Source organism: Pongo pygmaeus, chromosome 5 (genome assembly GCF_028885625.2).
Source record: "Pongo pygmaeus isolate AG05252 chromosome 5, NHGRI_mPonPyg2-v2.0_pri, whole genome shotgun sequence".
Classification (NCBI taxonomy): Eukaryota; Metazoa; Chordata; class Mammalia; order Primates; family Hominidae; genus Pongo; species Pongo pygmaeus.
The window spans coordinates 109,535,787-109,558,477 of NC_072378.2; the positions used below are offsets into that span (position 1 = coordinate 109,535,787).

The 22,691-nt window shown below is 37.0% G+C and overlaps 1 protein-coding gene across 3 annotated transcripts in view; it reads right to left on the reverse strand.

Moving 5' to 3' along the window:
* Nucleotides 1-22,691, reverse strand: part of AK9 (adenylate kinase 9) — a 200,379-nt gene that overhangs the window by 88,567 nt on the left and 89,121 nt on the right. For 2 of the 3 annotated variants that reach the window (XM_054490051.2, XM_054490050.2), the window contains 2 exons: nt 3,912-4,068; nt 3,119-3,233 (listed from right to left, as the gene is read on the reverse strand). In XM_054490051.2, coding sequence (XP_054346026.1) covers nt 3,119-3,233; nt 3,912-4,068 — 272 coding nt within the window. Of the gene's footprint in view, nt 1-3,118; nt 3,234-3,911; nt 4,069-4,286; nt 4,397-22,691 lie in introns of those variants that run through there. The other variant, XR_008503000.2, reaches the window with a different exon arrangement.

Consider the following 22,691-nt stretch of genomic DNA (forward strand, 5'->3'; position numbering starts at 1 on the left):
AATAGAACAAAGCCTAGATGCCAGTACATCTGTTTACAGCATGCTTTACTGAGTATTTTATCTGCTGTTGAGATCTACTGCTTAGAAAAAAAGATTAATTTCAAAATATTACTGCTCATTGACAATGCACATAGTCACCCAAGAGCTCTGATGAAGACACATAAGGAGAATGAATGTTTTCATGCCTGCTAATGCAACATCCATACTGCAGCCCATGGATCAAAGAGTAATTTTGGCTTTTAAGTCGAATTATTAAGAAACACATTTCATAAGACTACAGCTGTCATAGATAGTGATTCCTCTAATAGATCTGAGCAAAGTAAATTGAAAACCTTCTGGAAAGGATTTACCATTGCAGAAGCCATTAAGAACATTCATGATTTGTGGGAGAAGGTCAAAATATCCACATTAACAGGAATTTGGAAGAAGGTGATTCCAACCCTCATGGATTACTTTAATAAGTTCAGGACTGTAATGAAGGAAGTAACTGCAGATGTAGTGAAAATAGCAAGATAATTAGAATTAGAAGTGAAGCCTAAATTGCTGCAATCTCATGATCAAACTTGAACAGATGAAGAGTTCTTCTCATGGATGAGAAAAGAAATTGGTTTCTTGAGATGGAATCTATTCTTGGTGAAGATGCTGTGAACACTGTTGAAATTACAACAAAAAATTTAGAATACTACATAAACTTGGTTGATAAAGTAGTGGTGGGTTTGAGAGGATTGACTCCAATTTTGAAAGAAGTTCTACTGTGGGTAAAATGCTATCAAACAACATTACATACTACAGAAAAATATTTTGGGAAAGAAAGAGTAATAAACAGATGCAACAAACTTCATCATTGTCCTAGTTTAAGAAATTTCCATAGCCACTTCAATCTTTGAAAACCACTACCCTTATGGGTCAGCAGCCATCAACACTGAGGCAAAACCTTCCACCAGGAAAATGATTGACTCACTGAAGGCTCAGATGATCATCACCATGTTCTTTTAAAGCACTTTAAAATTAAGGTATATACATTTTTAGACATAATGCTATTGCACACTTAATAGATGACAATATTGTGTAAACATAACTTTTATATGCACTGGGAAGCAAAAAAACTCATGTGACTTGCTTTACTGTGGTGGCCTGGAACCAAACCTGCAATATCTCCAAGCTATGCCTGTACCTCAGATGGGGCTCTTTGTGACATCTTCCTTATCCAAATCCTGGATCAAGTATGTTGCTGCTGAGAATCTAAGACCTGAACAGAACAAGGAAGAATTTTGCTGCCAGTTCTTAGAAATTTCTGTAACCCACTTGGATAGATGATCCAACGACTCACAATATGACAGAAATTATCTTGCCATTTGACTAGCGTATTTGGAAACTGATGCTGGAAAAGTTTTAAAATTTAGCATGTCTTTAGATATTTGATCAAGATGCAGTTCTTAATCCTGTTGAGTTCCTCTCTTTTCTAGCCAACCTATAAGGCCTTCAAGTGAGTGTCTGACAGTTTTTTAAAAACCATCTTAAATTTTATTTTCTGAAGTATAAAGGAAAAAAGTTTGTTTTGAAAAACTCATGTTGAATTTTAAAAATCAACATATAAAAATAGAAAAGCCTGCTTAAGGGCAGGTGACATTAAGGAGTTTATAAAGACGTAAAAATTTAGAATCAAAAGAAGTAAAGATTGATTACAAAAATAACTTAGAGAATTCAATATGGTAAAAGAGGTGAAGGTAGAATTGAGAGAAAGTGGAGAATATATCTTTTCCTTTTTAAAAAAAGTTAAAGGTATATAAATTTTTAGTATATTTAAAATGTAGCAGATCTCCAGTCTAGAAATCACATCAACTTTGTTTTACTCTTATGTTGAGATCTCCATCTGTTCTCAAAGATTGGACTATTTCTCACACACTGGAAAAAGATTAAGTAATTCCTTAATTATCAACAGATTATAGCTGACCTGTAGATTGAGTATAGCTGATTGTAGCTAATTAGTAGATTTGTAACAAAAGTTTTCAAAGCTAAAAGGGAATATAAGTAAGTTTGTAATTATTGTCTGAATTAAAGTACTGTTTGGTCAATATATCACATAATAATTTTATTAACTAATTTAACTAAATCATACATATTTTTGTGTTAAATTTCTAAAGGAGTGACTAGCTTAAATGAATAATGAACACTAAAAAATAAAATCCTCTGGCACACATATCAGTTAAACTGCTCTCTACCTCTGTAATTACCCACCTCCCAGCTTCTTCATTTCTAGGGTTTAAGGAGCTCTCCTAAGTCTCAGCTCAAATAGCTAATATTTGAAAGGGAAAAGGAAATAGCATTTAAGAAAGCCATAGGTGCCATCATCAATAGTAGGAAGTTCCATGGATTTACACAGAAAAATTTAATTCTTAAATGTCTAGGCCTTTATTACTTTGAATAGTAGAAATCCCAGTGGACAAATTAAAATGTAAAGTAAAGAGAATTTTTTAGTAAGGAAGAACAATTAGCAAACTAAGTCATTGTTTCTTTTAATATTTTATTCTTCAATCTGAAGGACTTATAGTTTATTAAACTGTAGTATTGACCCCTGCCATGAACAGATAACTGTGTGGTCACATTTTAAAAAGTCATTCATTATACCAAGATTAGAGAATAAGCCCTCAATGTTACACCTGTCAAACGTAAATAATTAGCATGGTCTTTCCATGTGTAGAACTTAGTCAGGCTTTGGATTTTAGTCATGTCGCACAAGTATTATATATTTTCATTTGCTTCCTGTCATATTGTTTCTTCAATTTGTAAATGCTAGTTAACAAAATTAAGTCACAGATAAATATCATAACAATATATATATCTTATCCATGCTCATTTTTTTAATAGTGTCTTTTAAGAGCAGATGCTTGATTTAGAATAAGTTTGATATGGGCTGTGAAAACAACACAACTGTGTGCTTTAGAGATTCTAGAAGTATTTGTGAAATCGCTGCTTTTCTTAAAATTAACTAGAATCAGATCAAGTTAATAAATTATCATTTTAATATTAAATATATTCTATAAGTATAATTGCAAGAAGATATTTAACTGCTATAACAGATACATTAATCTGTTTTACCATTCTAGGCAGATTTTACCTTGCTGCTTCTTCCTCTTTTTTTTTCTTTTGTAGTTCTTCTAATAATCTTTCTAAAATCTTAGAGTCAATTTCAGATTTATTCTGTAAATATATTCTATTAAATAAACATTTTCCTGAAATACAGATAAGGAGACTAATATTACTTTTGTAGCTTATAAAATACAGTAAGATATATTTTGAAGATTAACACAAACATTATTTCTGCCTATATCTAAATATATTTTCCTTTAAGCATGTATCTAAATAGAGCCCAGATTCTTTAAAATATTAATAGACCATCTTAAATTCTTTTAAAAAGTTATGTATGAATACAGTAGAAATAAGTAAAACATGAAAAGAGGTAGTATATTATATTTTTCCCCTGGCAATTCCCATTTTGAATATCTTACTTTAAGAGGCAAACAGAATAATTAAAATTTAGCTCTGCTAAATTTATGTACCTCATTTTTCCTACTTGAGGTGAAGAAGAACTAACATTTAGTCTTTGCCCTCAGCCTTATATGTTATTCATTTAGAAGTTATAGCTTCTAATTGTGTGTGTGTGTGTGCTAAACTGTAAGCTTTAAAGAAAAATTACAACGGCCAGCTAGAACATTCAACCATCCGGCACTTATTCCTGGCCACCTTCTCAGTATACGGAAGCCTCATTTTGTGTACCTCTAGTTCCTTCAGGGATTTTTGGGGTGGGTATTTCTATCTAGGAAGAGTGGAGAGTTGTCCATTCTATATTTAACCAAAAATATCAATAACAAAAGTTCACTTTCAAATTTACATAATAAATATTTACCAACCATTGTTTTCTGTATCTGATAAATAGATGACCAAATCAGGTATAATTCCTTTCTTGATTAAGACCATCCACAATTCTTTTACAATAGGACAGTTGTCCACAATCCAGCCTCCATATTTTGGGGCACCAGGAAACCTATCCTTGTTTTCTTCCATTACCTGTGAAAAATTGTACACTGATATTACTATCATAGCTTGACAAGTCAAGGATGCTACCTTGATATGTAATTTTTGTGGATCTTAAACAAGTATCTTTTGAGTTCTTCTTTCAAAAGGAAAAAAAAGGGTGACAATTTTTAAAGATACACTTAATTTTAAAGCAATAAAATCGTAAGTTTAAAAAGTTAGGAATGGAGGCTGAGCAAAGTGGTGCATGCCTGTAGTATCAGCTACACAGGAGGCTGAGTCAGGAGGATTGCTTGAGCCCAGGTGTTCGAGGTTGCAGTAAGCTATAATTGTACCACTGCACCAGTGTCAGACCCTGTCTCTAATGAGACACAACAACAAAAGTTAACAAAGGGAAGAATAGACTTTGTGAAATAAATATAATAATACATTTTTGCTATATATTACTCAGAGGACAGATCGTGATTCAGAAGGTCTGGGGAGTGGCCCTAGAGTCTACATTTCTAACATGCTTCCAGGTGATAATGATGCCTGGACCACTCTAAGTAGAAAGCTCCTGGTCCAGCTTGCCTTTTCAGTGACAACACCCTTCACTTCTCTTCTGCTTTCATTTCTCAGTGTGAGAGCTAAAAGGTACTGAGATGGTTCCTACTGATGGCAATAGGAAGCATGGAGTCAAAAACAACAAAACAAATCTTGCAGGTGCTTAGAGAATTCTGCTAAATTCTTGTCTTCCTGCTTCTCTCCAATAGCAATAGTTTCAACACATATTTGGAAATTAGTAATGTGTATCTATGAAAACACCAATTCTGAGAGCTTCAAACAAGTTTGTGAGCCATTAGGTAATCACAAAATATTAGAAGTAAAAGGGGAAGAGATGTCAAGAGGGCCAATATTACCCTCTTGACAGGCCTATGCAGAATTTAAAATTATCTGCTTTTTGATTTTTTTTTTAGATGAGGTCTTGCTACATTGCCCAGGCTGGTTTAGAACTCTTGGGCTGAAGCAATCCTCCCGCTTCAGCCTCCTCAGTAGCTGGGACTACAGGCTTGCACCACTATGTCCATCTTGCTTTTTGAATTATTATCTGAATGAGCAGTCTTTTAAAATAATTTTAAGCACTTTGAAATGGTTAACATAAGAGAATTAGGGAAAAAGGAAAGCTATGAAGAAGACCTATAAATGGTTAATACAAATTTAACCATTCAAATTTGAAATTGTATTTTTGAAACATTTTCAAACAATTTTACAATGTTTCAATTGTTGTTTGAAACAAAACAACATTGAGATATAACTTATAATTTCTCCACCTCATTCAACTTTATTTATTTGTTGTGTATATTCATGGGTTACAAGTGCAATTTTGCTGCATTAATATATTGCACTGTGGTGAAGTCAGGGCTTTCAGAGCATCCATCACCAGAGCAAGGCACACTGTATCAGCCAAGCAAGCTCCCAACATCCACCACTTCCCCATCCCTCTGATACTCTATTGTCCATCATTCCATATTCTGCTTCCATGTGTACACATTGTTTAGCTCCTAATTGTGAGAACATGCGGTATTTGTCTTTCTGTGTCTGAGTTGTTTCACTTAAGATAATGGCCTCCAGTTCCATCCACGTTGCTGCAAAAGACATGATTTCATTCTTCACTAATGAACACTTAGGTTGATTCCACGGCATTGTTATTGTTAATAGCGCTGCAATAAGCATACTAGTGCAGGTGTCTTTTTGATAAAAAGGCTTGTTTTCCTTTGAGCAGATACTCAATAATGGGATTGCGGTTGAATAGTAGTCTTATTTTTAGTTCTTTGAGAAATCTCTATACTATTTTCATAAAGGTGTACTAATTTACATTCCCATTAACAGTGTATAAATAATTTCCTTTTCTTTGCATCCTTGTCAACATCTGTTTTTTGACTTTTTAATAATAGCTATTCTGACTGGAGTAAGATGCTATTTCATTGTGGTTTTAATGTGCATTTCTCTGATGACTGGTGATGTTGAGGACTTTTTTCATATGTTTGCTGCCTTCTCGTATGTCTTCTTTTCAGAAATGTCTGTTCATGTCTTTGGCCCACTTTTTAATGGGGTTATTTGTTTTTCTCTTCTTGAGTTGTTTGAGTTCCTTGTAGATTCTGGATATTAGCCCTTTGTCAGATGCATTGTTTGCAAATGTTTTCTTCCATTATGTAGATTCTCTGTTTACTCTGTTGATTATTTCTTCAGAAACTTTTCATTTAATTACGTCCCATTTGTCTATTTTTGTTTTTGCTGCATTTCCTTTTGACGACTTAGTTATAAATTCTTTGCCTAATGTCCAGAAGAGTTTTTCCTAGGTTCTCTTCCAGGATTTTTATAGTCTGAGGTCTTACATTTAAGTTTTTAACCCATATTAATTTTGTATCTAGTGAGAGATAGGGGTCCAGTTTCATTCTTCTGCATATGGCTCTCCAGTTTTCCCAGTACCATTTATTGAATGGGTGTCCTTTCCACAGTGTATATTCTAGTTGACTTTGTCAAAGATCACTTGGTTGTAGGTATGTGGCTTTAGTTCTTGGTTCTCTATTCTTTTCTATCAATCTAAGTGTCTTTTTAAAATACCAGTACCATGCTGTTTTGGTTACTATAGCCTTGTAGTATAATTTGAAGTCTGGCAATGTGGTTTCTCCAGCTTTATTCTTTTTGCTTAAGTTTACTTTGGCTATTTGGGCTCTTTTTATTGTTCTGTACAAATTTCATTATTATTTTTTCTAATTCTGTGAAGAATGACATTGGTAATTTTATAGGAATTGCCTTAAATCTGTAGATTGCTTTCAGTTGTATACTCATTTCAACAATATTTATTCTTCTGATCCATGAACATGGTATGTTTCTCATTTATTTGTGTTATATATGGTTTCTTTCATCAGTATTTTGTAGTTCTCCTTGTAGAGATCTTTCACCTCCTTGGTTAAATGTATTCCTGGGTATTTTATTATTTTCATAGCCATTATAAATGGGATTGAGTTCTTGATTTGGTTCTCAGGTTAATTGTTATTGGTGTACAGAAATGGTAATTTTTGTATGTTGATTTTGTATCCTGAAACTTTACTGAAGTCATTTATCAAATCTAGCAGTCTTTTGAAGGAGTCTTTAGGGTTTTCTAGGTATAGAAACATACCATCAGTAGAGATTATTTGAGTTCCTCTTTTCCAATTTGGATGCCTTTTATTTCATTCTCTTACCTGAATGCTATAGCTAGGATTTCTAGGACTATGTTGAACAGCAGTGGTGAAACTGGGTATCCATGTCTTGTTCCAGTTATTAGGGGGAATGCTTTTAACTTTTCCTCATTCAGTATAATGTAGGCAGTGGGTCTGTTATATATGGCTTTTATTATTTTGAGGTATGTTCCTTCTATGCCTAGTTTGGTAAGGGTTTTTATTATGAAGTGATGCTGGATTTTATTGAATGCTCTTCCTGCATCTATTGATGTTATCACATAGTTTTTTGTTTTTAATTCTGTTTATGTGGTGAATCACATTTATTGATTTGTGTATGGTGAACCAACCTTGCATCTCTGGAATAAAATCCACTTGATTATGGTGGATTTTCTTTGTGTATTCGTTCCTGAATCTGGTTTGCTAGTATTTTTTTGAGGACATCTGCATCTATGCTCATCAGGAATAATGGTCTATAGCTTTCTTTTTTTGTTGTGTCCTTGGCTGGCTTTGGTATCAGAGTGATGCTGGCTTCATAGAATGAGTTAGGGAGGATTCACTCCTCCTTGATGTTTTGGAACAGTTTTAGTGGAATTGGTAGCAGTTCTTCCTTTAACATCTAACAGAATTTGGCTGTAAAACCATCTGGCCCTGGGCTTTTTTGTTATTGTTGAGAGATTTTTAATTACTGATTCAATTTCACCACTCCTTATTGGTCTGTTCAGGTTTTCTATTTCTTCTAGTTCATCTTGGGTGGTTGTATATTTCTAAGAACTTATCCATTTCCTCTAGGTTTTCCAGCTTGTATGCACAGAGATGCTGATAGTAGTCATTAGTGATCTTTCGTATTTCTGTTGCATCAGTTGTAATGACACCTTTATTATTTCTGATTTTGCTTATTTGAATGTTCCCTTTTTCACTTGATTATCTATCTATCAATTTTGCTTATTTTTTCAAAGAACAACTTTTAATTAATTCTTTGTAATGTTTTTGGTCTCAATTTCATTTAGTTCTGCTAGCTTTTGATGTGGTTTGCTCTTGTTTTTCTAGTTCTTTGAGGTACGATGTTACATTGTTAATTTGAGATCTTTCTATCTTTTGATGTAGGCTGTTAACACTATAAAATTGCCTCTTAGCACTGTTTTTGCTGTATGTCAAATGCTTTTGGTATGTTGTGTCTATTTTCATCTGTTTCAAAACTCTAAAACATTTCCACCTTAATTTCATCATTGATCCAACAATCATTCAGGAGCAGATTATTTAATTTCCATGCATTTGTATGGCTTTGAGGGTGCCTTTTGGTATTGATTTCTAGTTTTATTCCACTTTGGTCCAAGAAGGTACTTTACATGATTTCAATTTTTAAAATTTTTTTGAGACTTGCCTTGTGGCCTTGCATATGGTCATTTGAGAATGTTCCATGGGCAGATGAGAAGAATGAATATTCTACAGGTGTACGGTAGAATGTTCTGTAAATGTCTGTTGGGTCCATTTGGTCTAGAGTCCAATTTAAGCCTAGAGTTTCTTTGTTGATTTTCTGCCTTAATGGTCTGTCTAGTGCTGTCAGTAGAGTACTGAAGTCCCCTACTATGATTGCATTGCTGTCTATCTCTTTTCTTAGGTCTAGTTGTATTTGTTTTATGAATCTTGGTGCTGTGGTGTTTGATGCACATATATTTAGAAATGGCATTTTTCTTCTGCAATTGATCCTTTTATGATGATATAATGACCTTCTTTGTCTTTTTTTTTAACTATTGTTGATTTAATATCTGTTTTATCTGATATAAGTATAGCTACTCCTATTTGCTTTTGGTTTCCATCTGTGTGGAATATCTTTTTCCATCCCTTTACTTTGACTCTGTAAACGTATTTACCAGTTAGGTGGGTTTCTTGTATGCAGCACATGGTTGGATTTTTAAAAAAAATCCATTCCATCAGCCAATATCTTTTAAGTAGAGCATTTAGCTCATTTATGTTTAATGTTAGTATTATATGAAGTATTGATAGCCTCATCATGTTAATTATTACCTACTTGCTTTACAGTCTCGATTGTGTAACTGCATTATAAGACCTGCAAAGAGGTCTTATACTTGCAAAGAGTTTAATACTTTCATGTGTTTTTACGATGCTGAATATCACCCTTTTGCTTTTATGTTTAGAACTCCTTTGAGCATTTGTTGTAGGTACAGTCTAGTGGTGATGAATTCCCTTATTGTTTGCTTGCCTGGGAAATACTTCATTTCTCCTTCATTTATAAAACTTAGTTTAGCAGGATACAAAATTCTTGCCTGGCATTTTTTAAAACCCTTTTCCCATTTAGAAAAAAAAAAGTGCAGTTCACTGCCAGCACTCATTTGATTTTATATAAATGAACTCTGAGGCTGAAGCAAATCTGACTGATTTTCAATGTGAAAATAAAGTATAAAAACTGGTCTTGGAGTTATTTCTAAACAGAACTAATGTCAGAATCATCTGAATCATTAGAATTGTCTATTTCAGAAAAATTGGATTCATGAAATGAATCTTTTGCCAAAAACTGTTTGAGACTGATGTTAACATCACGTGTAGGAATGCTACATTTTCTAGGATTTGACATTTTCAGCAATCGAGAATTACTATATTTTGTAAATGGAAATACCACTACTAAAAACAGAATTCTATAAATAGAATGATGTCTTTTATTTCCAAAGTTGCTATACTACAGTAAAACAAAAATAATAATAAAAACGAGGTATTTCATGGCAAAGTTATCTCAGGATAAACACTGCAGCTGCAACTGCCACCAGTGAGTACTCTAGGGGCAAATAGGAAAAGGATTAAAGAAGACCGAAAATAGGACTCCAATACCTTCTGGCTCATAAGGTTTCTGGTGAGAAGTCTGTTGTTAGTCTAATGGGATTTCTTTTTTTTTTTTTTTTTTTTGAGATGGAGTCTCGCTCTTTCGCCCAGGCCGGACTGCAGTGGTGCTATCTCGGCTCACTGCAAGCTCCACCTCCCGGGTTCACGCCATTCTCCTGCCTCAGCCTCCCGAGTAGCTGGGACTACAGGCGCCTGCCACCTTGCCTGGCTAATTTTTTGTATTTTTAGTAGAGACGGGGTTTCACCATGTTAGCCAGGATGGTCTCGATCTCCTGACCTCGTGATCCGCCCGCCTCGGCCTCCAAAAGTGCTGGTTTTACAGGCATGAGCCACCGCGCCTGGCGGGATTTCTTTTATAAGTGATTAGATGCTTTTCTCTTTCTGGTTTTAGGATTTTTTTTTCCTTCACATTGACGTTAGATAGTCTGATGACTATATGCCTTGGTGAGGTACTTCTTGCACTATATCTTACTATAGTTTTCTGATCTTCTTATATCTGGCTGTCTAGATCTCTGACAAAATTAAGGAAGTTTTCTTAAATTATTTCCTCAAATAGGTTTTCCGCACTTTTTACTTTTTCTTCTTCTCCTCTGGAATACCTATAACTAGTAGGTTGGGACATTATATATAATCCCATATTTCTGGAAGACTTTATTACTTTTCTTTCTTTATTTTTGTCTAACTGGGTTAATTCAGAAGCCCTGTCTTGCAGCTCTGAGAGTGTTTCTTCTGCTAGTGCTGGGCTATTGTTAAAGCTTTCAACTGTATTTTGCAATTCTTTCAATAAATTTTTCATTTCTAAAATTTAGAAAAATCTATCTCATCTTTCATATCCTAAATTGTTTTTCTGATTTCTTTGTGTAGGTTTTCAACATTCTCTTGGATCTCATTGAGTTTCTCTAAAATCTAAACCAGGAAAAGTCAAGTCCCTGAATAGACAAATAATGAGTTCTGAAATTGAGGCAGTAATTAATAGCCTACCAACCAAAAAAAGTCCAGGACCAGATGGATTCACAGCTGAATTCTACCAGGTGTACAAAGAGGAGCCAGTACCATTCCTTCTGGAACTATTCCAAACAATAGAAAAATAGGGACTCCTTCCTAACTCATTTCACGAGGCCAGCATTATCCTGATACCAAAACCTGGCAGAGACATAACAACAACAAAAAAAATTTCAGGCCAATATCCCTGATGAACATCGATGCAAAAATCCTCAATAAAATACTGGCAAACCAAATCCAGCAGCACATCAAAAAGCTTATCCACCACGATCAAGTCAGCTTCACCCCTGGGATGCAAGGCTGGTTCAACAAACACAAATCAATAAATGTAATCCATCACATAAACAGAACCAATAACAAAAACCATATGATTATCTTAATAGATGCAGAAAAGGCCCTCAACAAAATTCAACACCCCGTCATGCTAAAAACTCTCAATAAACTAGGTACTGATGGAATATATCTCAAAATAATAAGAGCTATTTATGTCAAATCCACAGCCAATATCATTCCAAATGGGCAAAAGCTGGAAGCATTCCCTCTGAAAACCAGCACAAGACAAGGATGCCCTCTCTCACCACTCCTATTCAACATAGTATTAGAAGTTCTGGCCAGGAAAATCAGGCAAGAGAAAGAAATAAATGGTATTCAAATAGGAAGACAGGAAGCCAAATTTCATCTCTTTGCAGATGACATGATTGTATATTTAGAAGACCCCCATCGTCTCAGCCCAAAATCTCCTTAAGCTGATAAGCAACTTCAGCAAAGTCTCAGGATACAAAATCAGTGTGCAAAAATCGCAAGCATTCCTATACACCAATAATAGACAAACAGAGAGTCAAATCATGAGTGAACTCTCATTCACAATTGCTACAAAAAGATTAAAATACCTAGGAATACAACTTACAAGGGATGTGAAGGACCTCTTCAAGGAGAACTACAAAGCACTGTTCAAGGAAATAAGAGAGGACACAAACAAATGGAAAAACATTTCATGCTCATGGATAGGAAGAATCAATATCATGAAAATGGCCATACTGCCCAAAGTAATTTATAGATTAAATGCTATCCTCATCAAGCTACCATTGACTTTCTTCACAGAATCAGAAAAAGTTACATCAAATTACACATGGAATCAAAAAAGAGCTCGTATAGCCAAGACAATCCTAAGCAATAAGAACAAAGCTGGAAGCTTCATACTTCCTGACTTCAAACTATACTACAAGACTACAGTAGCCAAAACAAAATGGTAGTGGTACCAAAACAGATATATAGACCAATGGAAGAAAACAGAGGCCTCAGAAATAACACCACACATCTACAACCAACTGATCTTTGACAAACCTGACAAAAACAAGCAATGGGGAAAGGATTCCCTGTTTAATAAACGCTGTTGGGAAAACTGGTGAGCCATATGCAGAAAACTGAAACTGGACCCCTTCCTTACACCTTATACAAAAATTAACTCAAGGTGAATTAAAGACTTAAACATAAGATCTAAAACCATAAAAATTCTAGAAGAAAACCTAAGCAATACCATTCAGGACATAGGCATGCACAAAGACTTCATGACTAAAACACCAAAAGCAATGGCAACAAAAGCCAAAATTGACAAATGGGATCTAATTAAATTAAAGAGCTTCTGCACAGCAAAAGAAACCATCATCAGAGTTAACAGGCAACCTACAGAATGGGAGAAAATTTTTGCAATCTATCCATCTGACAAAGGGCTAATATCCAGAATCTACAAGAAACTTAAACAAATTTATAAGACAAAAACAACCCCATCAAAAAGTGGGCAAAGGATATGAACAGACACTTCTCAAAAGAAGACATTTAAGCGGCCAACAAACATGAAAAAAAGCTTGTCATCACTGGTCATTAGAGAAATGCAAATCAAAACCACAATAAGATACCATCTCACGCCAGTTAGAATGGCGATTAAAGTCAGGAAACAACAGATGCTCGAGAGGACGTGGAGAAGTAGGAACACTTACACTGTTGGTGGGAGTGTAAATTAGTTCAATCATTGTGGAAGACAGTGGTGATTCCTCAAGGATCTAGAACCAGAAATACCATTTGACCCAGCAATCCCATTACTGGGTATATACCCAAAGGATTATTAATGATTTTACTATAAAGACATATGCACATGTAAGTTTATTGTGGCAATATTCACAATACCCAAGACTTGGATCCTACCCAAATGCCCATTGATGATAGACTGGATAAAGAAAATGTGGCATATATACACCATGGAATACTATGCAGCCATAAAAAAGGATGAGTTCATGTCATTTGCAGGGACATGGATGAAGCTGGAAACCATCGTTCTCAGCAAACTAACACAGGAACAGAAAACCAAACACTGCATGTTCTCACTCATAAGTGGGAGTTGAACTATGAGAACACATGGGCACAGGGAGGGGAACATCACACACCAGGGCCTGTCGGGGGGTAGGGGACTATGGGAAGGATAGCATTAGGAGAAATACTTAATGTAGATGATGGGTTGATGGGTGCAGCAAACCACCATGGCACGTGTATACCTATGTAACAAACCTGCACGTTCTGCACATGTATCCTAGAACTTAAAAGTATAATTTAAAAAAAGAAAAATAAATGAATAAATAAATAAAATAAAAACAACAACAAAAAATCTATTTCTATTGGGTGTTGCAGTTCAACCTCTGAGCCAACAGGTGGCACTTGCAGATAAGAGCTGGCTGCAGCCAATGCAGATGGGTATATGCTTTGCTTGATCTTTATCATGAGAAGCTCTCTGTTGCCTCAGGCAATGGGCTGTCAGGTGGAAGGCAGAGTGGTCTGAGTTTCCTGCTCAGCCCTGGAGAGGAGACCAAGCTGCGTGAAGCCTAACTGGGCTGACCCACCTACATGTCTTCCAGTGGCAGGCACCAGCACCAGCTCCAAGAGGGGATCTGGGCATAGTTACCAAGTACCCACAGATGTGCCAGGTCATGGAGTGGAGAAATCTGCTTCCCCAAGTTCTCTGCCTGGGAAAAGAGGGGCAGCCCAAACTCCTCATCCTCATCCTAGGACAGCCTAAGCTCCTCATTTGGAGGACCTAGAAGATTGGATGCTCCAAATGCCTGGAGATGTGTCCTGGCATGGAGTGGAAAGGATGCTGCTGCACCAAGATGTTTGCACCTGAAGGGAGGGGTAGCTCAGACTCCTAATTCAGGCTAGCAGGTGTGCCTAATGCCTAGAAATATGACAGGCATGAAATGAAGAGAGTGCCACTGCAATGAAATCTGTGAACAGGAAGGGAGGGGTGGCTAAGGCTTCCAAACAAAGTGACTGGGTTTTATACCACATCTTTATCCAGTCCTCCATGGATGGACACTTAGGTTGATTCCATATCATTGCTATTCTTAATAGAGCTGCGATAAATATATGAGTGCAGGTATCTTTTTGATATAATGATTTCTTTTCCTTTGGGTAGATACCCAGTAGTGGGATTGCTAGATTGTACTGTAGTTCTATTTTTAGTTCTTCATTCAACCTTTTTTTGAAATAAAATTTAATGGTTTTATAGTATTTTATCAAACAAATAAACCTTAATTTGTTTAATCACCCCTTACTGTTAAATATTTATGTCATTTGTAATTTTATTATAACACTGTGAAGAAAATCTTTATATATAAAATCTTTATTTTACTAACATTGTGTTTTTTATTTACAACATCTGTAAATCTTTGTCCAAATATTATATATTTCTTCAGATTAGATTCCTCACATGACTTCAGGTCAAAGAGAATGAAAGAGTAAACATTTTAAAGTCTTTTCATACACACTGCCACATTGCTGCCAAAAGCATCTGTATCAATTTTCATACTTCCTAACAGTGTTTGAAAGTGACTCCATCAGTACAGCCTCACTATTACAGATTGTCAAAAACTTTGCCAATTAGATGAGAAATTGTATCTCATTGTTTTAATTTTTATTGAAACAAACGTTAAAAATTTTCTTTAAAAAATTTTTTTGCCGGGCACGGTGGCTCATGCCTGTAATCCCAGCACTTTGGGAGGCCGAGGCGGGCAGATCACGAGGTCAGGAGATCGAGACCATCCCGGCTAACACGGTGAAACCCCATCTCTACTAAAAATACAAAAAAATTAGCCAGGTGTGGTGGCGGGCCCCTGTAGTCCCAGCTACTCGGGAGGCTGAGGCAGGAGAATGGTGTGAACCTGGGAGGCGGAGCTTGCAGTGAGCCGAGATGGCGCCACTGCACTCCAGCCTGGGGGACAGAGCGAGACTCCGTCTCAAAAAAAAAATTTTTTTTTTATTGCAACCTTAATTCTTGCCTGTTTCGAAGAAATAATTCAACTGAGGGGCATAAGGCAGAAGAAGAGACAGAGGCAAGTTTCACGGCAGAAGTGGAAGTTTATTAAAAAGCTTTAGAAGGGTAAGGAAAGGAAAGAAAAAAAGGAAAGTACAACTTGGAAGAGGGCCAAGTGGGCAACTTGAGAAACCCAGTGCCTAAACATTTTCAATGAACCATTTGTATTTCTTCTTTGATAAAATCTGCTTACATCCCTTGCTTGCTTTTTGATCAGATATTAGATTCTCTACAGATTTCTAAGAAATTAATGTTATATTCATTATAAGTACTTTCCCCAGCTTGTCCTTTGCCTTAAATTTTTGACTTGTGTAATTTATATATATATATATATTTTTTATTATACTTTAAGTTCTAGGGTACATGTGCACAATGTGCAGGTTTGTTACATATGTATACATGTGCCATGTTGGTGTGCTGCACCCATTAACTCGTCATTTACATTAGGTATATCTCCTAACGCTATCCCTCCCCGCTCCCCCGATCCCACAACAGGCCCCGGTGTGTGATGCTCCCCTTCCTGTGTCCAAGTGTTCTCATTGTTCAATTCCCACCTATGAGTGAGAACACGCGGTGTTTGGTTTTTTGTCCTTGAGATATTTTGCTGAGAATGATGGTTTCCAGCTTCATCCATGTCCCTAGAAAGGACATGAACCCGTCATTTTTTATGGTAGCATAGTATTCCATGGTGTATATCTGCCACATTTTCTTAATCGAGTCTATCATTGTTGGACATTTGGGTTGGTTCCAAGTCTTTGCTATTGTGAATAGTGCCGCGATAAATCTACGTGTGCATGTGTCTTTATAGCAGCATGATTTATAATCCTCTGGGTATATACCCAGTAATGGGATGGCTGGGTCAAATGGTATTTCTAGTTCTAGATCCCTGAGGAATCACCAGATTGTTTCCCACAATGGTTGAACTAGTTTACAGTCCCACCAACAGTGTAAAAGCATTCCTATTTCTCCACATCGTCTCCAGCACCTGTTGTTTCCTGACTTTTTAATGATTGCCATTCTAACTGGTGTGAGATGGTATCTCATTGTGGTTTTGATTTGCATTTCTCTGATGGCCAGTGATGATGAGCAGCTTTTCATGTATCTGTTGGCTGCATAAATGTCTTCGTCTGAGAAGTGTCTGTTCATATCCTTCACCCACTTGTTGATGGGGTTGTTTGTTTATTTCTTGTAAATTTGTTTGAGTTCTTTGTAGATTCTGGATACTAGCCCTTTGTCAGATGGGTAGGTTGCAAAAATTTTCTCCCATTTTGTAGGTTGCCTTTTCACTCTGATGGTAGTTTCTTTTGCTGGGCAGAAGCTCTTTAATTAGATCTCATTTGTCAATTTTGGCTTTTGTTGCCATTGCTTTTGGTGTTTTAGACATGAAGTCCTTGCCCATTCCTATGTCCTCAATGGTATTGCCTAGGTTTTCTTCTAGGGTTTTTATGGTTTTAGGTCTAACATTTAAGTCTTTAATCCATCTTGAATTAATTTTTGTATAAGGTGTAAGGAAGGGATCCAGTTTCAGCTTTCTACATATGGCTAGCCAGTTTTCCCAGCACCATTTGTTGAATAGGGAGTCCTTCCCCATTTCTTGTTTTTGTCAGGTTTGTCACAGATCAGATAGTTGTAGATGTGTGGTATTATTTCTGAGGGCTCTGTTCTGTTCCATTGGTTTATATATCTGTTTGGGTACCAGTACCATGCTGTTTTGGTTACTGTAGCCTTGTAGTATAGTTTGAAGTCAGGTAGCATGGTGCCTCCAGCTTTGTTCCTTTGGCTTAGGATTGACTTGGCAATGCAGGCTCTTTTTTGGTTCCATATGAACTTTAAAGTAGTTTTTTCCAATTCTGTGAAGAAAGTCATTGGTAGCTTGATGGAGATGGCATTGAATCTATAAATTACCTTGGGCAGTATGGCCATTTTCACGATATTGATTCTTCCTATCCATGAGCATGGAATGTTCTTCCATTTGTTTGTATCCTCTTTTATTTCCTTGAGCAGTGGTTTGTAGTTCTCCTTGAAGAGGTCCTTCACATCCCTTGTAAGTTGGATTCCTAGGTATTTTATTCTCTTTGAAGCAATTGTGAATGGGAGTTCACTCATGATTTGGCTCTCTGTTTGTCTGTTATTGGTGTATAAGAATGCTAGTGATTTTTGCACATTGATTTTGTATCCTGAGACTTTGCTGAAGTTGTTTATCAGCTTAAGGAGATTTTGGGCTGAGATGATGGGGTTTTCTAGATATACAATCATGTCATCCAGAAACAGGGACAATTTGACTTCCTCTTTTCCTAACTGAATACCCTTGATTTCTTTCTCCTGCCTGATTTCCCTGGCCAGAACTTCCAACACTATGTTGAATAGGAGTGGTGAGAGAGGGCATCCCTGTCTTGTGCCAGTTTTCAAAGGGAATGCTTCCAGTTTTTGCCCATTCAGTATGATATTGGCTGTGGGTTTGTCATAAATAGCTCTTATTATTTTGAGATACGTCCCATCAATACCTAAGTTATTGAGAGTTTTTATCATGAAGGGCTGTTGAATTTTCTTGAAGGTCTTTTCTGCATCTATTGAGATAATCATGTGGTTTTTGTCTTTGGTTCTGTTTATATGCTGGATTGTGTTTATTGATTTGCGTACGTTGAACCAGCCTTGCATCCCAGGGATGAAGCCCACTTGATCATGGTGGATAAGCTTTTCGATGCGCTGTTGGATTCGGTTTGCCAGTATTTTATTGAGGATTTTTGCATCGATGTTCATCAGGGATATTGGTCTACAGTTCTCTTTTTTTGTTGTGTCTCTCCCAGGCTTTCGTATCAGGATGATGTTGGCCTCATAAAACGACTTAGGGAGGATTCACTCTTTTTCTATTGTTTGGAATAGTTTCAGAAGGAATGGTACCAGCTCCTCCTTGTACCTCTGGTAGAATTCAGCTGTGAATCATCTGGTCCTGGACTTTTTTTGGTTGGTAAGCTATTAATTATTGCCTCAATTTCAGAGCCTGTTATTGGTCTATTTGGAGATTCAACTTCTTCCTGGTTTAGTCTTGGGAGGGTGTATGTGTCGAGGAATTTATCCATTTCTTCTAAATTTTCTAGTTTATTTGCGTAGAGGTGTGTATAGTATTCTCTGATGGTAGTTTGTATTTCTGTGGGATTGGTGGTGATATCCCCTTTATCATTTTTTACTGCGTCTATTTGATTCTTCTCTCTTTTCTTCTTTATTAGTCTTGCTAGCAGTCTATCAATTTTGTTGATCTCTTCAAGAAACCAGCTCCTGGATTCACTGATTTTTTGAAGGGTTTTTTGTGTCTCTATCTCCTTCAGTTCTGCTCTGATCTTAATTATTTCCCGCCTTCTGCTAGCTTTTGAATTTGTTTGCTCTTGTTTCTCTAGTTCTTTTAAATGTGATGTTATGGTGTCAATTTTGGATCTTGCCTGCTTTCTCTTGTGGGCATTTAGTGCTATAAATTTCCCTCTAAACACTGCTTTAAATGTATCCCAGAGAGTCTGGTATGTTGTGTCTTTGTTCTTGTTGGTTTCAAAGGACATCTTTATTTCTGCTTTCATTTCGTTATGTACGCAGTAGTCATTCAGGAGCAGGTTGTTCAGTTTCCATGTAGTTGAGCAGTTTTGAGTGAGTTTCTTAATCCTGAGCTCTAGTTTGATTGCACTGTGGTCTGAGAGGCAGTTTGTTATATTTCTGTTCTTTTACATTTGTTGAGGAGTGCTTTACTTCCAACTATGTGGTCAATTTTGGAATAAGTGCGGTGTGGTGCTGAGAAGAATGTATATTCTGTTGATTTGGGGTGGAGAGTTCTGTAGATGTCTATTAGGTCCGCTTGGTGCAGAGCTGGGTTCAATTCCTGGATATTCTTGTTAACTTTCTGTCTCGTTGATCTGTCTAATGTTGATAGTGGGGTGTTAAAGTCTCCCATTATTATTGTGTGGGAGTCTAAGTCTCTTTGTAGGTCTCTAAAGACTTGCTTTATGAATCTGGGTGCTCCTGTATTGGGTGCATATATATTTAGGACAGTTAGCTCTTCTTGTTGAATTGATCCCTTTACCATTATGTAATGACCTTCTTTGTCTCTTTTGATCTTTGTTGGTTTAAAGTCTATTTTATCAGAGACTAGGATTGCAACCCCTGCCTTTTTTTGCTTTCCATTTGCTTTGTAGATCTTCCTCCACCCCTTTATTTTAAGCTTATGTGTGTCTCTGCATGTGAGATGGGTTTCCTGAATACAGCACACTGATGGGTCTTGACTCTTTATCCAATTTGCCAGTCTGTGTCTTTTAATTGGAGCATTTAGCCCATTTACATTTAAGGTTAATATTGTTATGTGTGACTTTGATCCTGTCATTATGATATTAGCTGGTTATTTTGCTCGTTAGTTGATAGTTTCTTCCTAGCATCAATGGTCTTTACAATTTGGCATGATTTTGCAGTGGCTGGTACCGGTTATTCCTTTCCATGTGTAGTGCTTCCTTCAGGAGCTCTTGTAGGGCAGGCCTGGTGGTGATGAAATCTCTCAGCATTTGCTTGTCTGTAAAGGATTTTATTTCTCCTTCACTTATGAAGCTTAGTTTGGCTGGATATGAAATTCTGGGTTGAAAATTATTTTCTTTAAGAATGCTGAATATTGGCCCCCACTCTCTTCTGGCTTGTAGAGTTCCTGCTGAGAGATCTGCTGTTAGTCTGATGGGCTTCCCTTTGTGGGTAACCCGACCGTTCTCTCTGGCTGCCCTTAACATTTTTTCCTTCATTTCAACTTTGGTGAATCTGACAATTATGTGTCTTGGAGTTGCTCTTCTCGAGGAGTATCTTTGTGGCGTTCTCTGTATTTCCTGAATTTGAATGTTGGCCTGCCTTGCTAGGTTGGTGAAATTCTCCTGGATAATATCCTGCAGTGTTTTCCAACTTGGTGCCATTCTCCCTGTCACTTTCAGGTACACCAATCAGACGTAGATTTGGTCTTTTCACATAGTCCCATATTTCTTGGAGGCTTTGTTCATTTCTTTTTATTCTTTTTTCTCTAAACTTCTCTTCTCACTTTATTTCATTCATTTGATCTTCAATCACTGATACCTTTTCTTCCAGTTGATTGAATTGGGTACTGAAGCTTGTGCATTTGTCACGTAGTTCTCGTGCCATGGTTTTCAGCTCCATCAGGTCCTTTAAGGACTTCTCTGCATCGGTTATTCTAGTTAGCCATTCGTCTAACCTTTTTTCAAGGTTTTTAGCTTCTTTGCGATGGGTTTGAACTTCCTCCTTTAGCTCAGAGAAGTTTGATCATCTGAAGCCTTCTTCTCTCAGCTTGTCAAGATCATTCTCTGTCCAGCTTTGTTCCATTGCTGGCAAGGAGCTGCATCCCTTTGGAGGGGGAGAGGCACTCTGATTTTTAGAATTTTCACTTTCTCTGCTCTGTTTTTCCCCAATCTTTGTGGTTTTATCTACCTTTGGTCTTTGATGATGGTGATGTACAGATGAGGTTTTGGTGTGGATGTCCTTTCTGTTTGTTAGTTTTCCTTCTAACAGTCAGGATCCTCAGCTGCAGGTCTGTTGGAGATTGCTGGAGGTCCACTCCAGACCCTGTTTGCCTAGGTATCAGCAGCGGAGGTTGCAGTGCAGCGAATATTGCTGAACAGCAAATGTTGCTACCTGATTGCTCCTCTGGAAGCTTTATCTCAGAGGGGTACCTGGCCATGTGAGGTGTCAGTCTGCCCCTACTGGGGGGTGCCTCCCAGTTAGGCTACTTGAGGGTCAGGGACCCATTTGAGGAGGCAGTCTGTCCGTTCTCAGATCTCAAACTCTGTGCTGGGAGAACCACTACTCTCTTCAAAGCTGTCAGACAGGGACATTTAAGTCTGTAGGTTTCTGCTGCCTTTTGTTTGGCTATGCCCTATCCCCAGAGGTGGAGTCTACAGAGGCAGGCAGGCCTCCTTGAGCTGTGGTGGGATCCACCCAGTTCGAGCTTCCTGGTTGCTTTGTTTACCTACTCAAGCCTCAGCGATGGCAGGCGTCCCTCCCTCACTCGCTGGCACATTGCAGTTCGATTTCAGACTGCTGTGCTAGCAATGAGTGAGGCTCTCTGGGCGTGGGACCCTCCAAGCCAGGTGCAGGATATAATTTCCTGGTGTGCCATTTGCTAAGACCATTGGAAAAGTGCACTCCCACCCTAAGGTGGGAGTGACACGATTTTCCAGGTGCCTTCTGTCACAGGTTTGCTTGGCTAGGAAAGGGAATTCCCTGACCCCTTGTGCTTCCCAGGTGAGATGATGCCTCACCGTGCTTCAGCTCATGCTTGGTGCGCTGCCCCCACTGTCCTGCACCCACTGTCCGACAAGCCCCAGTGAGATGAACCCAGTACCTCAGTTGGAAACGCAGAAATCACCCATCTTCTGCGTCACTCATGCTCAGAACTGTAGACTGGAGCTGTTCCTATTTGGTCATCTTGGAACCGCCGTGTAATTTTTTTATAGAGAGATGGTCATTATTAAGTAGTCTATTGAGATTTTCCCTTACAAGTTCTTCCATTGCATTTGTGTCTGGAATCCTTGACCATTCCAAATTATTTCAATGTTAATACACTTTCTACTAGTTTAAATAAAATACCATTTTTATGTTTAACTATTTAATATATATGGAATTTATTTTTATTTTGATAGAAAGTGAGAATCTAAATAGTTTCTTCCCAACAGTTAATCTTATCAACACTGTTAAATAATTCTTTCCTTTTGGACTGTGATGTAACCTTTGGCATATACTAAATTTTTATCCATACTGAAGTTTGTTTCTGTACCCTCTTTGTAGTTCTGTTGCTTCTGGTATGTTTATCAGGCCTATATACCATTTTAGCATTACAACATATTTTACTAGTTAGTAGAGTAAGTCTCCCTCTATCATACTTCTTTGTTGAACTGTTCTAGTCTCAATTATTGGTTCTTCCAGAGAAACTTTAGAGTGATGCTGTCAGTTTTAAAAAATTTGATATTTTTATTAGAACTGTATCAAATCTATAAATTAACTGAGAAAGATACCTTAATAAGATTTTGTCTTTACATTTAAGAATTTATGTCTCTATTTGTTGATATCTACTTTTGTTCATATTAAAAGTTTAATAATTTTAATGTGGATCCTTCATCTTTATTTCAAACTTAGTTACATTACATTTATGTTCTTGTCACATGTGGATTGTTAAAATTCTTTTGGCTACCTTATTTCTAAATGAA